At 48.6% G+C, this 17,340-nt stretch overlaps 2 protein-coding genes across 2 annotated transcripts in view; one reads left to right on the top strand and one right to left on the bottom strand.

Moving 5' to 3' along the window:
- MGME1 (mitochondrial genome maintenance exonuclease 1) overlaps nt 1-17,340 on the top strand; it is a 208,852-nt gene that overhangs the window by 68,537 nt on the left and 122,975 nt on the right. The window lies entirely within an intron of this gene.
- CST3 (cystatin C) lies at nt 7,062-9,473 on the bottom strand. Its single transcript, XM_062605709.1, has 3 exons — nt 9,212-9,473; nt 8,592-8,705; nt 7,062-7,461 (listed from the first exon to the last, which is right to left on the bottom strand). The coding sequence occupies exons 1-3, from the start codon at nt 9,443-9,445 to the stop codon at nt 7,384-7,386; spliced, it is 426 nt and encodes a 141-aa protein (XP_062461693.1). The 5' UTR covers nt 9,446-9,473; the 3' UTR covers nt 7,062-7,383.

Below are 17,340 nucleotides of genomic sequence, written 5' to 3'. Positions count from 1 at the left end.
AGGAATAGATTAAGCAGGATCACCGACTGCAATAGCTTCCTGAATCTTACCAAATAAGTGTTCCCAATCATCCTGAATATCATAATATTCTGATAGATTTGCAGGAGGTGTACTCTGAGAACTATCTAATTGTCTACTGACTCTTCTGTGCTCTTCCTCATCAGCACAGTTGGCTTCATCCAGCTTGACTGGCCATCAACAAGCTAACACCAGGCTCAGTAACTGCAGGAGCACCCACCACACACCCCACCACTCACACACCAGGTTATCATGGAGATTAACAGCTGAGCTTCTCCTTTTCGTGCCTGTTACAAAATCCTACAGTAGGAGCCTACCAGCTCGCAGAGGCTGAGCAATGCCATGCCAGTTAGTGGCAACACCCCAGAGAGGCTTTAGCAAGCATCACATTAAGCCCTAAGTCCTGCACCAGGGTCCACCCTCACACCGAGCCATGCCCCATGGCAGAGGGGGAGAGGAGGGAGATGCTCACGAGGGATTTGCACTGCAGGTTGGCTGCTCTTTTCGCTCAAGACACGTGAGCACAAAGAGTCCTCTTCATCCCTCCTTGCCCAACCTGGGACTATGGTGCCTTCAGAGGAGAAACAGGCACCTGCTCCCCAGTCTCCTCACCAGAAGGACACCGCCAAAGCTGGGCAACAAAAGTCATGGAGGGGCTCATCATCATCATCATCAGGGACCCAACTGGGGACACTTCCCCGCTCAATCCTGCAGAAATGATCTCCAGTTCACCATTGTGTCCTGCAAGGAAAGGGATCTGAACTCTTAGCTCTCTAGTGTCATCATGAAGACATACAGCACCAAGATTCAAAACGCTATGTAGATTTGATCAGTAGATTTGATCTCCTGATGGATTCCCACTACAGTGATTCTGAGGCTTTGCATGTTAATGATGAATGCAAACAACCCAGCATCTTCAGGCACTCACTAAGAGGTCTCCATGCCTTCAGCTAAGCAATATTGTACATCCCTAGCATATGCACATTGTCAACAGCACCGTGTGGCCCAGCCCTAGGGCTGCAGGGTGACCTGGATCCTCACATCCTTTCATAATTGCAGGAAATTGCAATTTAGGCTGTGTGCAGAGGGAAGCGTCCATACCCAACAGGAGCGCTGATACAGCTTCAGGGATCTCACAAAGACTCTGCAGAGCCACATCCCAGAGAGCAGCACGTGGAGGGTATGAACCAGGAGCCCACATGCTGCCCAGCAGGGCACAGTCCCACAGGGTCTCAGAATAGCCAGGGCTATTCTATTGTATCAAGACCTTGCCTCAGGACCCACAGACAGGGTCCATTAACAGACCCAGTGACAGCAAGGGAATGAAACACAACCAGAGTCCTCCCAATGACCTTAGCCTGCAGCAGGAGAGTGGGCTGAGGCCAAAGCTACAAGGCAGGTCAGAAGCCCATGCAGCAGCCAGGGCTGGAGATAAAGATTTAGATAACAAAGCTCAGACAAGGACAGGGGCCACAGGTTTAAGCTTAAATGCCTTGGACCACGGTCAGAGACGGCGTGTGGTTAAGTGCGTCGTTTCACAACACAGACACAAGCTGGTGCAGAGATTCAGATCCCTGTTTATTACCACCGAGCCCTTTTCATCCCCTTGTTTGATACTTTCCTAACCTGCACATACATACAACCTTCAGTCTCATTAGCCCTCTCTAAAACTCTCCAGGTAAATAGTCCAATCACAGTGCTGCAGACTCACAAACAACACATTCTCTGGCCATACACACCCCACCTCATCGCTCCTGGGCTTCTCAAAGCAGCACAGCCTCAGAGCTCATTCCCAAACTGCTCTTCATGCAAATCTGAGCACCTTCACTCCCCGCAACCTGTGGTTGAAGTAAATACAAAGAGAGACCGGGTCAGAAAAACGTCAAGGATTATATTTACAAAACAGAAAATAAAACAAAATAAACAACAAAGAACAAGGGTTCTTTTCAAAATACAACTCTTCTACCTAAAATTAGAACTAAAACATTGCATTGGTGCTGCCCAGAGCAGCAGAGCACAGCTGTGGGACAGGGCTCTGGGCACCCCGGTCCCCTCTCGCTGCCCGGGCAGAGCCGTGGGGCACTGGGGACCAGGGCACGTCCCCAGCAGGAGCTGGCGGGAGGCCGGGGGCTCCTTGTCCAGCAGCACTCACCAGCTCTGACAGGCTGGCACCTGCAGCTGGAGGATCCTCTGCTTCCTGCACTTTAGCACCTTGCGGGGCAGCAGCGGCTTCAGGACCTGCCAGGGCAGAGAGGGCAGGGGTGAGCGGCCGTGCTCCCTGCCTGCGGGGCCACGGCACATCCCAAACCAGCTGCAGCCCCAAACCCTCTTCCCACCCTGCGCGATGGGGACCAAGGTTCTCACTGGGAGGAAGAGACAGAAGGGGGCAAAACGCTTGGCTTGGGCAGCAGCATCCACCAGGATGCCCGGCATAGCCTGCTCGCCGCAGTGACCTGAGCCTGGGCACGCTGTGATTCTGTGATTCCATGACTGATCCCTTGCACGTGGCCGTGTTTCCCCCAGCTTGAGAAGCAGCTTCAGAAGCCTTGGTCAGCGCTGGCACAGGCTTTCCCCTATGGCTGCACCAGACCAGGTGCTCTGAAGCCCTGCAGCCCTCCAGCCCTGGGAGCTCAGAGTAAGCGGAAACCACTTGTCTGCCAAAGCCACGTGGTGTGGCATTTCACGACATGGACTCAAGTTGATGCAGAGACTCAAGTCCTCCTTTATTACCACCAAGCCTTTTTTATCCACTTGTTCGGCCCTTTCCCAACCTGCACATACATACAATGTTCAATCTCATTGGCCCCTCTGAAACTCACCAGTTAAATAGTCCAATCACAGTGTTGCAGATGCTCTCACAACCCCCACATTCTCTGGCCTTACATGCCCCAACTCATCGCAACCAAAGCACCAAGGCCTCAGAGCTCATTCCCAAACTCTCCTTCATGCAAATCTTAGTGCCTTCACTCCCCACAGCTCCCCCTTCTTTGTTTTGTATATTCCCTGTCAACACCTCCTTAAGTGCTCGATTAAACCACATAAGCTAATAAAAACTAAGAAAACAAACATTCTTAATACAATTTTTTCACTCGTGCTCCTAGCCTAGCAAATAACCAGTTATGGAACAGTCACCATTCTGCACTAACAATTGGTTTCAAACTATAGAATGAAAACATAGATACATACCTGTTTTTACAGATCTTAACACATCAATTACTTGCGGCTGTGTTGCTATACCCCCCAGGCATCCCACGTGTCCTCAGGATTTGAGGCTGCCATTGCTTCCAACAGCAGTCTGAAAGGACTCATAGGTGTGGCAACCAACAGGCACATGGTGTCTGGTCCTGTCGCATTGGTTATAGATGCTCTCTTTTGGCTAGGTGAGAAACCACGGCAGGGTCGTTCCTCTTGTGATGAAGAGACAGAAGGCAAGGCAGGACAAACCCATCATGCAGGGACCCAACGAGGTCCTTTATCTGTGGAAACACAAGCATACCCTCGTCCCCAGGTTATTAAAGGGAACGGGCCTTCCCATTCATGAGTTTCAAGATTACATACTTTAACATGAGCTTTCCCCTGTTCTAAATACTTTGAACCCCCAAAATGGTGCTGTGTAGGAGGCCCATCCTCTGTCCAGCGAGTTAAACAATTAAAACATAACAAACTTTCGCTATACGTTCTTGTGGGGTTAACCCTGAACTCCCCCTTTTTTGTTTCTGCAACATAGTTTTAAGGGTGCTACGTGTGCGTTCAATAATGGCTTGGCCTGTGGGAGAATGTGGAATACCTGTGACATGTTGAATTCCCCACTGTTGAAGAAATGCTTGTGTTTTGTGTGCTGGATAACCTGGGCCATTATCAGTTTTATGAGTTCTGGAACTGCCAGGGTAGAAAAAGCTGTAATAAAATGTCCACAAACATCTCTGGCCTTTTCACCTGAATGTACCGATCCTTAAATACAAGGTGAAAAAGTGTCAACAGAAACATGGACATGTTTGCATTTGCCCAATTCTGGTATGTGAGCAACATCTGTCTGCCCAATTTCAAGTGACAAAAGACTGCAAGAATTAGTTCCCATCACTGACGTGGGTAGAACTTGTTGACAATCAGGACACAACTGCATGATTTGCCCTGCCTGGTCCTGAGTCAGCTGAAAAGCATGTTGCAGAGCTTTTGCATTTTGATGATAAAATTCATGGGATAAGCCAGCACATGCAAAACGGTCAGGTAAGACCATAAGACCTGCAAGCCCATCAGCCTGTGTATTTCCCTCGCTTATAGGTCAAGGTAGCAAAGTATGTGAGCCTATATGCTGTATAAAGTATGGGTGTACCCAGCAATCCAGGAGCCACTTTAGCTCCCAGAGAAGGGCAAATAATGTCCTATTGGAAATGTCCTTCAGAAAAGCATGTTCTAGCCTAGAAACAAGGCCTTCCATTTAGGTGGAATCTGTGATAATGTTGATTGGAGTAGTCCATAATTTAAAAGCATGGACTCCAGCAGAGTTCTGCTTCCTGAGGTGATCCTGTGACAATGTGCATATCACTGCTCCCGTGTCCTTCAGCATCTTTCCAAACTGTTACTGCTCAGCCTTTCTTGCCAGACCCAGTGAATACTGTGAGGGCCTCAGTTATTGGCATAACAGTTAATTGTGAAGCAGGCAAAAGCAGAAGAGAATGTAGGGATTGCACAATTTTGTGCCCTGGGAAATGAATGCTGATTTGCCCTGTAAAATCTGCTAGAGCACACTGAAAAGCAAAAGCCAGGTGAGTTAAAAAGGCTAGCTGTTTTGTATCAAGAGGCAGATAATATTAGGTTCAACACCACCTAAAGTCAATAACCGCTCTCTTCCTTTCTGAATGACCATAGCTATCATTTCAATGGCTGTTGTAACTGTTTTTCCAAAATTATGTGACAAAAATACCCATTCCATAGGGATGAAAAGAAGAATTAAAAATGAAGAGGCTAATAGGGTGGTCCTTTTTTTGCCTATGAGCATCTTGACTCGTCAATTTTACAACCACTTTATCAAGGGTTGTTCACACAGAGGGGGTGAGTGTTTGAGGAGACGTCAAACATGGATCCCCCTCAAATAATTTGAAGAGGAGATGGAGTTCTTCCATAGATATTCCCAAGAGAGGACATCCAATTTATGACTTTCCCAGCTGTCTTGGCAGAGGTGGGAGCTGCAAGTCCATGTCAGTACAGCACAGCTCTGACCCCACCTACGTTTAAGGAAGCACAACCCTAGAATCCATCCATCCATCAGGTGCAAGCAAAGCATAACAACCGACAGCAGGAAATAAGCACTGCCTTGGTCATTTGTTCACATCCGTCACCAACATTTGAAGAAGTCAGGCAGTGAAAAATGAGGGCTCAGTGTTCAGCTGAGCAAGCTACCACCAGCCAGCCAAGGAGAAGGACCTGCCAAGCAAAATACTCTTGGCAGGGGAACTCCCACTAATGCCCTGAGCCTGTTGCTAACAACGTAGCACAGCCCACAGTGGAAGGTGCTTCTATTAGGTCAGGCTTTTTTGGCATTTGGTCTGAGTGGAGAACACATAGGGATAATCAGCGAAGCTGATACTCAGCAGCTTGTGAGGATGGGGTAATCTGTGCCATTCCTTCATGCCCTTAGTCATTGGCATTTCAACATGAGAACACAGGATCTTTGAATTTCAAGAGCTCATGACACTCAAACTCACTTTCTCTGGCACAGCCACTCCTTTTCCCCACACGCTGTTCACAGCTGTTGGCTAACAGAGCTGAACTGGTAGAAAATCTTGGTTACATCCATCTGCATCCTGAGTTCCTGCCTAGTCTCCTTTCCAAGTACAATCTCCCATACAGGCCTCAAGCCAAGATGCTAAAAGGGAAATGCAGAAGTATGATGGAGCCCCTTCACCACATTCCAGTGTTGTAATAGACCTAAAAATGGGAAATAAGCATGCAAGAATGGAGTTGTTAGAAAAATGACAAGTGAGGGCACCCAAGTAGCTTGACATTAGGATTTCCTGGATCAGCAGGGTTACTGATGCAACAGCACATCAGGCAGACACCTGCAGTCGCTGACCTGGCTGGCAAGAGGAACAGGACATCCCTGTGCACAGCACTCAGAGGGAATGGGCAGTGATGGTGGGGGGAAGCATGGGGACCAATTCTTATCAGATCGGAGCACATCCTAGATGGAGATCTTTGTGTCAGGCAACCACGTCATCCCCAACTGCTCAAATCAAGATCTGGCCTTGTGCTCACTGCAAGCTCACAAAACTTGTTAATGATGGGAAGTGGTATTTCCCTTGAAAGAAAGCACAACCCACAGAAGATGCACTCTGAAGGAGCTGTATGTCTCACTAGACATTTGGTTTCTGGTGGTTCTTATTCTGCTCTCCATCAGACCCAAGCTCCATCCTCCAAGACTCACATGTAAGTACCATTTTTTAGGCAAATAACAGCATCCTTGCACTTCTCACCTCAAGCTGCCTTTTCTACCATCAGATCACTTCTGCAACTCTTCTCAGCACCCCTTCCACCTTCCTTTCAAAACAGGACCACCAGGCCCAGGCACAGGACTCCTGGGTTTTAGGGTTAACATAGGGCATGACAGAACATTGGAACCAATTTATCCCTGGGTGATATCTGCCAGAAGGGGTATGGTTACTTCAAAACACAGAAAAACAAAGACACAAGAAATGGACTATTAGAACTCTGCAAAACAAGAGGCATCCCCTAATGGTACCTCAAGCACCTGAAATAATAACAGCCTCTGTACAAGCTTTGGCTTACCTGCCCAAGATCAGGAGCTCCACACTGCAGCGTTTTCAAAAGCAGAGAGTTCCTCCAGTGAAAACAACTAAGAATTTCCTACTCCAAAACCAAAGGCCAGGTTTAGGGAACAATCAGGGACAGTTTACCTCCCTTGTGTCTAGGACCCCACACTCCTTCACACCCCATTCTTTGGGCATTATAGACTGGATCACAAATAAAAGCAAACCCTCCCTCCCACCCAGCAAAAGCTCAAACAAAACCACACATCACAGCAATTATGAATTATTTTTTTATGTTTACAGTAGTCACTCTAACAGGGATACCAAGGGGCTTTTTTAATCAGAATTCTGATGTTGGAGTTACTTCATTAGGAAAGCTGGATAAAGACCAAAACAGCTGCTCTAAAATGTAATTACAAAGAGTTGAGATCATACTGTGCTTTAAAGGAAAGTTACCTAGTTTAACTTGCATAGCACAAGCATACATAAGTAGCTGTGTTAACAGGCATTGATAAAGCCCATCTCAATTTGTGTTATTGCCTTTATTTTGTTTAAGTCTGAGCAACTGGCTGCTGGTCTCTCCTGGAACAAGACAGGTTTATTGGCAGCTGCTGTCCAATAGTTTGATTTGGTTTAGCCAAGGAACAGTGTACACTACGAAGTTGCAAGTGGTGCGCTAAGGAGAGAAAGAAAAAAGAAAAGCAATTAAAAGATTACAGCAATGGTTGGTAACACAGTTTTATGCTGTTACAGCCATTTACCACCCCACATGATCCAGAATGTATGCCATTTCCATGGCTCTCTAGATTTGCATTCTCCTGACAAGTACTCTGGAATACCACTCCTGCTAGAACCTACTCGGGATTAATCATTTCTCTCAAGAAAACACTAACAGAGAAGCCGAAAAGTCAGCACTTCTGAAGCTCAGGCTGCCTCCTTTACCCATTCATCCAGCTTTCAGCATGGCTAATACTCCACCAAAAACTCTCAGGCACAGGTAATCACAACCTGCACAGCTAATCTGTACGTGCAAGTGTCAAATCATTCCAGTTGTCAGCTAGAAGCTTGTGTGTACCACTAAGTGCTTAATGGATCACTTGTGTGCAGTTACACTCCTGTATGCAGGCAGAAAGGGCATGTACGCAAAGAAGCTAAGCCTGTTGCTGTGATTAACGGAAGTAATGACGTGTTATGGAGGAGCTAGACTCAGCCCAGATCAAGGCAGCACATACTTGGTGCTCTCACCCGAAAAGCTAAAGTACTTCTTTAAGAGCATTGCAATAAGACAAGACTCCCATGTAACAGCCTGCTGGGCACAGAGAAGAAGGGTAATCTGCCTCTTGTGATCAGTTCTTGGCCAAAAGCACTATCCACAATAATGTCAGCCACCCCCCCCAGGAAGGAGTGCCAAGTCATGCATGTTGACATCACCACGGGATAAGAGGAGCCAAGAATAGCATGGGGACTCAAGGTACCAGCCAGAGGGGCAGGAGACCTGTAGGTTTGGCAGAGTTTCTTCCACACATCTTTACGACCTAGACTATTGAGCACTTTTTGAGAGTACTGAGGCACACATATGCGGCACAGCCCAAGATCCCCACTTACAAAACAAGCTAAAAGGCCCTGCCTTCTCTGGCAGTGTCATCTGGCAAGACAAGTTCTGCAAGAGCAAGATCCTGTTCAGCATAAAGGTATGAAGGTGCCGGATCTTGGCTGGAGCAGACAAGGGACATTGCCCATACCCCTCTGTACTAAGCCAGCTGGAGGGAAGGGGTTGGAAACCCAGGGGCCAGCTCTGGAGCTTACCTTGGCCATGTGTGGTGCATCATGGAGAGCACAGCTCTGGAGATCAGTGGCTGGCTTCGGGCAAGTTGTCCGGCCAATCTCCACCTCCATTATGTACTTGAGTCCAGACACAATCTGCAACAAGACAAGCAGACAGAGGCAGCTTTACTTGCAGTACAGGCAGAAGGGCTCTCTGAGGAGAGGAGCCTAGCAGAAAGGCAGACAGTTTTCTGGTTACATGATGGGAACCAGACTCCAAAAAGCACACAGGGAATTGTACATGGCAGCTTCCACAGAGGAGGCATTTGCCACCCTTGCAAAAACAGGAACAAAATCCAAGTAAACAAATCTCACTGTGCAGCTTCCTCAGCTGGTAAACAAAGTCATGTTAACCCATCCACAGCACAAGTTACAGCGCTCAACAGCGGATCAACAAAAAGAAGGCTTTTACTCACCTTCTGCAGAAGGAAAACCTCAGCTTCAACAACCCTCAAGCTTGAGGCCTGCTCGCTGCTCCAGACAACACAGGCCTCATTTCCAGCTGCTCCCCAGAGGCTGATGTGGCCGTTCCCTCCGTCCCCCCCACCCCGGCCCCAGTGTCCCCCTTGCCGCCGCCCCTCACAAGCCCCCCCGGCACCCACCTGCCTCTTGGCGCTGATGACCCGCACCACCCGGCTGGAGTACATGTCGTTGCTGGCCCTGTTGTACTCCGTCATGGCGAACTGCAGGGCCCGCTGCAGGCCCTCATCGTTGTCGGCGTTGGCGATGTCCAGCGGGGCCCCCACCAGCCGCGGCCGATCCTCGCCGCCCCACACGGAGCCGGCAAACACCAATGCCACAGCCAAGAGGGAAACACACACCCAAGCTCCAGCCATGGCTGCGCAACTCAGACCCCCCTGCGGCCGATGCTGCTTTAAAGCCGACGGGGCGGGGCGGGCCGCGGCCTAGGCCCGAAACACCGCCCCGGCCCGCCCACACTGACGCCCCGCCCGCCGGCAACGCAGGGCCGAGCAAAGTCGGCCTAGGGCCCCGGGGCAGCGAGCCCGCTGGCGGTGCGGGTACCTGCTGCCCGGCTGCCTCCTGAGGGGATCGGAATGCCCCGGGACAGGCTCTGCAGCCAGGCAAGGTGCCTGACCAGGAGCTCCCCTCCGAAACCGCTCTCCTTTATCTGTTCTCTCTCATCACAGAATCCCAGACTGGTTTGGGTTGGAAGGGATCTTAAAGCTCACCCAGTTCCAACCCCTGCCACCTTCCACTAGAGCAGGTTGCTCCAAGCCCCTGTGTCCAGCCTGGCCTTGAACACTGCCAGGGATGGGGCAGCCACAGCTTCTCTGGGCACCCTGTGCCAGGGCCTCAGCACCCTCACAGGGAAGAATTTCTTCCTAATGTCTCACCTCAATCTCCCCTCTGTCAGGTTAAAGCCATTCCCCCTTGTTCTGTCCCTACAGGCCCTTGTCAAAAGCCCCTCTCCAGATTTCTTGTAGCCCCTTTAGGCACTGGAGCTGCTCTAAGCTCTCCCCTTCAGGAGCCTTCTCTTCTCCAGGCTGACCCAGCCCAGCTCTCTCAGCCTGGCTCCAGAGCAGAGCTGCTCCAGCCCTTGGAGCATCCCCTTGGCCTCCTCTGGACTCACTCCCAAGGCTCCATGTCCCTCTTGTTGGGTGTTAGGCTGGGCTTTCTCTTTGGAAAGGAAAGCAGTGAGGAGGAGGAAGGGTTTCAGCAACCCCAGAAACCTCTCTCTGCTGGGCAAGGCCCACGCCCTAAAGCCATCTTGCTTGTGGAAAAACACCCGTGTACCCTGTCCACTGGGGAGGGGACAGGAGGACATTGCACTGGCACTATTGCACACTGCTGCCCACAGCTCTTCACAGGGGTTCAGAAGGAGGAAGATATTTTCCACACAGATCCAGGAAGTTGGAGACATTTTCCAGGCTCTGCCTCCTCATGGGTTATTCCAGCACTTATTTCCCTCTACAGCGGAGGGAAAACAAAAACCACAGAGCATTTTAAGCTACAAATGTGGCTCCCAGCACAAAACACCATGTGTCATTTCCCATCTCTGCCTCCACAGCATCCTCATTACCTCATCTATGCTATTGGCTCCACTGAATGACAGAGGGGCATCTGCAGCAGGGGTGGCTTCCCGGACAGATTGCTTAACCTCCAGTCTCCTCTCGTAACCACAAGCCCATCTCCCCCATCCTGTCAGGAATGCTAAGTTTGGAAAGACAGGACCTAACATAGCATGAGGGAGATAGCTCCAGGAAGATTTAAGGCCTTGTGGAGTTGTCAGCATGAGAAAGGGAGACATTTTGTGCCTGAATATCAGCAGCATGCCTTATGATGAAAAGGCAAGGGCTTGTGTGCCGGCTGGAAAGGATGCCTGCGAGCTAGAATATCCAGCATCAGACTTATACCACTGGAAAAATCCCTGCGGGATTGGCAACAAGTTGTCTGACTTAATTCAGCAACGACACGGTGTTGGGGTAGTTTTTACAGCTAGAGGAAAGTAATAAGCACCACCAAAAGTACCAGAGAGGGAACTGGGACATGAGCCAGAGCTGCTGGTGGCTGCAGGAGCCTGTCTCCATTTATCTTTTCCCTACTTGCCTTTGGATCCAGATGGGATCAGTTTAAAACTCATGGTTAGAGTTCACCTAGTGCCTTTAGAGGCAAAGGCTGTGCCTACATGAACAGCTGGCTCTGGCTTAAATCAGCCACTGCACCTCTAAAGCATCTGCCAGGTCTCTTCTCACTGCCCTGTGCTGTCCCTGCCAGCTCCAGCCTCCATCGAGCAGTGCCCAGCTCCCAGCTGCTGGGGATGCTACCTAGCCCCATGCAGCACTGGCAGGGACCTGTGCCTCCCATGAGGACACAAGGGGAGCACTGTGAGAGGGAAAACCAGTGCCTTTGGGATCCAGGGAGCTTTGGCCTTGCGGGCAAACAAGCAAGCAGAGTCTTAGCTCTCCTTGGGTCACTTCATTGGTGTTAAAGTGTCCAGTGGGGCTTACACTCACAAGGGCAGGCAGGAAGTCAGCTCTTGGTAGTCCTGGTGATGTCACGGTTATTCCCTCAAGTGGTCACTGATGATCCCCACTTAGAGTTTCCTCCCCAGGTACCAGTCAACCCAAGCAAAGAAACACACTGGATCTGCAGCTTAGAGGTCAGCTTGCCCCTTTCTTCCCAGTGACCTAGCCAGGCACTAGAGGTCCTGAGCACTGATGGTGCTCAAGCATCAATATACAAATTTCCTGTTCTCTCCCTTGGTCCTTCTGCATTCCTGCTCCTTCCCACAAGACACAAGAGACGTAGCTGGAGACCTGGCTGAAAGCTTTTCTAAATGTCTGAAAGGAGCTGCGGTGTCGTGTTGTCCTCTTCCTTGGTCAGCAGCACCTGCCTCAGCGGAACACATACAACAGCAGAAAGCAGAGCTGACTGAGGCCTCACACCCTCAAGTTCCCTTGGTGCCAGGATTTCATTTCTGCCAGGGTTCATGAAATAAAACTAAATTCTGCCTTTTGCTTCTGAAGGGTGCAGCCATTTGCCTCTGTCAGAGGTGCATTTTCAAACAGTCAAATGACCCAAGGGAATTTGAGGTAATTACCAAGCAGCAGGAGACTCACGATAACACCCCAGAAGTCTATAACACTATGTGCTATCGCAATAACCAGAAAAATACAGTTTTAATGCCTTATTACACGGCTGGTTCAACAGCATTTGTGCAAAACCCAACATTTTCATCTTCCTTTTTGTCTATGTTCCAGTTTCACTCAGGCCTGGTGAGCTTTTCATGTTACCAGGCATACTTCTTTCTTCAGGTAGCTGCTGTGTTCCTTGCCCTTGCTGTTGACACCCCTCATCTCTCTTTTAACAAAGGAACAATTATAGATGTTTCTACTTGGTAGCTAACAGAACAGCTCTGGAATACTGTGACATGTCATTCAACGTACAGTTAGACAAGGATGTTTGGAAAAGCAGATAGTCCTTTAATCAAGAACACCAGTTTCTCCACAGAGCTGAAGTCTAAATGACCCTCAAGAGACAGTAATTACTGGGATAGAGGCAGGGACAATGGGAAAAGCATGATTGAACACTAAACATCTGGTTTCAATTTCTCTGCAGGCCAAATCCATGCTGGGATCAGTGCTTTGTATCCCCCTAAGTGAATCTATAGCGGTGAAGGGTGGGGTGCTGGCATGGCTCCCCCTTCTCCTCCCACTGCGCTGCGTAACTAGCACAAGGTGATAGAAGGGAGGTGTTGCGTAAAAGGAGCTTTCAAAAGCTGAAAGCCTCTTGAGCAAGAGAGTCAGCAGTTTATGAGGCAGGGCTCAGAGTGATTCAATAGCAAAGGCAAAGCCATCTCAGTGCTGTTGAAGAGTGCTCTCTGCTTATGGAAACAAACTCACCCCATACAAGATTATATTCAGTAACAGTGGGAGAAGTAGCGACACTCAGATTCTCATGGCCCCCTCTGCCCACTCCTGGCATGCAGAAGCATTTCATTTCAGGCGGGGAAATGCCATGACTTGTCTGCATAAGGAAGATCAGGGCGACATATTACTCTCAGCTTCAAAAGTGTGGGGGACACCTGAAACCTAGGCAGCTGATTTAAAACTCCCCGGGGAACCAGGACCATTCTTCTGCATGTTCACACACCTTCACATGCGGTAGAAGAGGGGCTTTTGACAAGGGCTTGTAGGGACAGGACAAGGGGGAATGGCTTTAACCTGACAGAGGGGAGATTGAGATGAGGCATTAGGAAGAAATTCTTCCCTGTGAGGGTGCTGAGGCCCTGGCACAGGGTGCCCAGAGAAGCTGTGGCTGCCCCATCCCTGGCAGTGTTCAAGGCCAGCTTGGACACAGGGGCTTGGAGCAACCTGGTCTAGTGGAAGGTGTCCCTGTGTGTGGCAGGGGGCTGGAACTGGATGAGCTTTAAGGTCCCTTCCAACCCAAACCAGTCTGGGATTCCATGATTCTTCAGCTGAGAAACATAATGTGCCAGCAGAGACTTCAAAAGCACTAAAGGGTTCCTCTAAACATATTTCAGTCCTGGCAGCACAACTGGATTAATAAAGACCCTGCCTCCAGTCCCTCTGAGACACAGCCATGCTTCCTTTGCTCTTCACAGTAGCCTGGAAGGAGTTAATGAGTGTCTACTTTAAATAAGCTTAGCGCTTAGTGCTGAGTGTCCCTTTCAGGCAATTCAGTGGGAGCAGAGCTATTAGGAAACACAGGCCCTCAGTCTAGGTGTTGAGCTCTCTTGAAAGCACAGCCCTAGATTTCCTGGGAACAGAAAGCAAAAAACAAAACCCAACAGGAAGCAAGTGCAAGTGGCACTGAGCCCTGTTCAGTCATTGGCAGTCACTTCTAGGAATTAAATGCCAAGCAACCCTTAGGACTGATCTCAATAAGGTCAATGATTATCACCCTGCAGAGAGCACTTCTTGTGAGAGGAGGTGGGGGGAGCTACGCGGGTCTCTGCTGAGTCCCATGCTGCTCACATCGCTTGTGGGATGACAGCATTGAGTCCCTTTCCCTTACACCAATGCAGAAGATAATTTGCCTCTAAGAATGGGTATTCACATACAAACATCTGCTCTAGTAATTACTGATGTTAATCTGCCTTTGTGCCCACAAGGGAAGGCATTACTGGTTTACCAAGCAGTAAATAAAGTAATTGCTAGCAGGAAAGCTGCATTTCAGATAACGGCAAGCAATCAGTTAGGGTCAGATTGCACATTGGAAGCAGTGAAGCTATGGTATTGATAGTGAATGCTGATTTAAGTGAAGTACTGGCTCACTTGGAGTGTTAGCAAAATAAAACCAAGCAGCCTTTTTCACTCTGAGAAATAGAAATGCTGTCACAGCAATAGCATGTGTTCAAAATTATCACCAGAGATTATATGCAATCTGTTGCCTTTGACTGCTGCATTAGCCTGTAGTTACTAAGAATAATTCAGCCATTCCCTTCTCTTCTGTATTGCTTTCCTTATGTATTTGTTCGCCTCAGCCTGCAGGCAAAATAGCTTTGCTGCTTAAGGTTTGTGTTCATTAGTTCTTACTAGATGCTTTTTTGATACCCCAGCAATTGTTTGGTTCAGAGCTGACAAGAAAATGAGTTCTGCCCTCGGCCTCCAATCCAATCAGAAGCACAAAGCGTGTATTTAAGTTTAGCTTCTGAAGAATACCAGTGACTTCAAATGGCTAAAAATAAGCCTAGAATGAAGTGTATGTTTGTGAGCTGTGCTGGGGTACTGTTCATTCCTGTCTCTTCCAGCCGCAAGCTCTGAAGTTGGAGGGAAATGGGCGGATGTTTCAACAGAAGTTTGTTTAATGGAAGAGAAGAAAAGCCAGGCAGTAAAAGGAGAATTTCTTCAAGTGCGGACCATGATCTGCATACTGCAGAGAAGCAAAGTGCAGTGAAGCCTGCAAAGACTAGAGCTCCTCCTCTGGACTTTCACAGGTTGTGGAAGCCCAGAGGGGAAAGCGTTTCCTCTACGGTAGCATGGTATATGTGCAGAATTCCTCCAAGCTCCCCAGGAGAAGGTAGTTCACTAGCCACACCACCTTCTTCCTCTCTATAAATCACGTCCCTCTTGTCCTGCCTTTTCAACAGCTCATAGCTCTAACTTCATCACTAAGTCCAAGGGCACTACTAAGTCCAAGGGCATAGCATGAATTCAGGTGTTCACTAAACATGTTATCACCCCTTAGCTATACATACACGTATTTGTCATACAAATGGGTACAATTAGAATCATAGAATCACAGTGTGTTGGAAGGGACCTTAAAGCTCATCCAGTTTCAACCCCCTGCCATGGGCAGGGACACCTCCCACTAGAGCAGGTTGCTCCAAGCCCCTGTGTCCACCCTGCCCTTGAACACTGCCAGGGATGGGGCAGCCACAGCTTCTCTGGGCACCGTGTGCCAGGGCCTCACCTTTTGATGAAGGCCCTTTTTAGGAAGCAAGACGATACATCCCTAATGCTTGCAAGAACCCATAATACAAGCGCTATCCAGAACCTCAAGTTTGTGTTGATTGAAGCAAGCTCCTCTGCGATGCTCCCAGCAAAGCCAAGCCAGCTGGCAGCCAGATGCCAGACTGCTTTGGGTTGCATGGCACTGCCAGACAGACACAACAGTCACAACTGGGTCTGAGGGTTTTCCTTTTTGAAGAGACAGCTGTTGTGCCGTCAAATAATGGCGTTGATTTCTTGTGGGAAGGCAAACCAGTGGTGCATAGAGTGGATGCATTCACATCCCCACAGACATACAGCCTCTGTGTTAGATCTTGAAGTGGTTACGGTTTCTGCCTGCTCAGCATCTCAGAGCACCAAATTCTGCCTGGTTAGGGCTTTTTTTAGAGATAGGGAAGCAAAAATCTGGTGTATGAAATATCTCAGTGCAGAGAACAGCCTGTTCTCAAGGGGCTGACTTGTCAGCATGATTGCTGGCTGCTGCTCATTAGAAAGGACTTAAGCTCTTTTCTACATTGTTCTTATTGGATTTGGGGCATTGGGAAGGGGCAGGGATGTTTATTATGTTTAACAATTGCAAGAGAGAAATCCTTAGGAAGTCAAGGTAGCTTTCAAACAAAACCAGGCAGTCACCCATACCAGACAAATATATTTGGTCACTGAGACTTTTCCCTTAAGAGCTCAGGAATACTGTAAAAAAGCCTCCAAATTCACCCAGTCTGCTGTCCACATACTGCTCTACACATGCATCTTCAGCAACAGGACCAGCCCATTCCAAAAGGTCTTACAGAACAGTATATATTGTTACACATATAGATGATTATTGCATCTATTATCATTAATTAAACAAATCATAGAGTCATAGAATGATTTGGGTTGAAGGGACCTTAAAGCTTGTCCAGTTCCAACCCTCTGGCACAGGCAAGGACACCTTCCACTAGACCAGGTTGCTCCAAGCTCCATCCAGCCTGGCCTTGAACACTGCCAGGGATGGGGCAGCCACAGCTTCTCTGCGTTAATAATAATTAGACTTCCATGAACATGGCAGCAGGGCAGAGACAAGGAAGCTTTAATTTCACTGCAATATATTGAAGATCAAGTGCCTGGCTCCTGCAGCTGCATGGATCAGTCCTTCCATTTAAAATCTTAAGAGCTCAGCCACGATGTTATGCTGTTGGTGGGCTCCCTTTCTACCCTGGCTGCTTGTTTTGGCCTCCTCACAAACTTCAGTGCACAGACTTGACGCAGCCGCAATTCTTTGGTCAGCAAAAGGCTTCCACTGAAATAATTAAGATCAGGATTAAGGAGCTTTTGCATAGCTTTGCAAGGAAACGTGCAGAGACCCACTGCAGGATCCCCTCCATTGTCTCTGGCATGCTGCTGTGTTTATGGGTATTAAGTCTTTCACAAGCATTCAGTAATAAATTAGGTAACATTTTCATTAAAAAAATGTATTTCTCAAACATTAAAGCTTTGCTTTTACAAGTCTAGCTATTAGGATATGGCCGTATTTGCAGAAAATCCTTCAAATAAATGGCCTTTAGCCTCCACCCAAAGCCTCTTGCCATCTGTACAGGCACAGAGAACCCTCTGATATAGTCAGACCATTTTCCAGTTAGACAGTCCCACGGACAGCTTCGTATCAGTGGGACTGAGAGGTAAAAACCCCAGTTTAATTCAATGGTAAGATTTGTAGAATCAAGATCATGAAGGCATGGACAACAGCAGTGGCAGGTGAAAGTATGATGGCGTACATCAACAGGTAGCGCTGCTATGGGCCATGTTCCCCAGTTTGC

This window comes from Pezoporus occidentalis, unplaced genomic scaffold (genome assembly GCF_034315485.1).
Source record: "Pezoporus occidentalis ecotype Australia unplaced genomic scaffold, CSIRO_AGI_Poc_V1 ctg93, whole genome shotgun sequence".
NCBI classification, from domain to species: Eukaryota; Metazoa; Chordata; class Aves; order Psittaciformes; family Psittacidae; genus Pezoporus; species Pezoporus occidentalis.
Note: the sequence above shows the minus strand (reverse complement) of the source record. Positions and strands in the feature narration are given on the sequence as shown.

What these genes read in the sequence shown, in the direction of transcription:
- CST3 (XM_062605709.1), bottom strand. Translation starts at nt 9,445, where the DNA reads ATGGCTGGAGCTTGGGTGTGTGTTTCCCTCTTGGCTGTGGCATTGGTG. An exon ending in TCATCAGCGCCAAGAGGCAG is followed by an intron (nt 8,706 to 9,211) that starts GTGGGTGCCGGG and finishes GTCTTGTTGCAG; the next exon opens with ATTGTGTCTGGACTCAAGTA. An exon ending in ATGCACCACACATGGCCAAG is followed by an intron (nt 7,462 to 8,591) that starts GTAAGCTCCAGA and finishes TTCTCTCCTTAG; the next exon opens with CGCACCACTTGCAACTTCGT.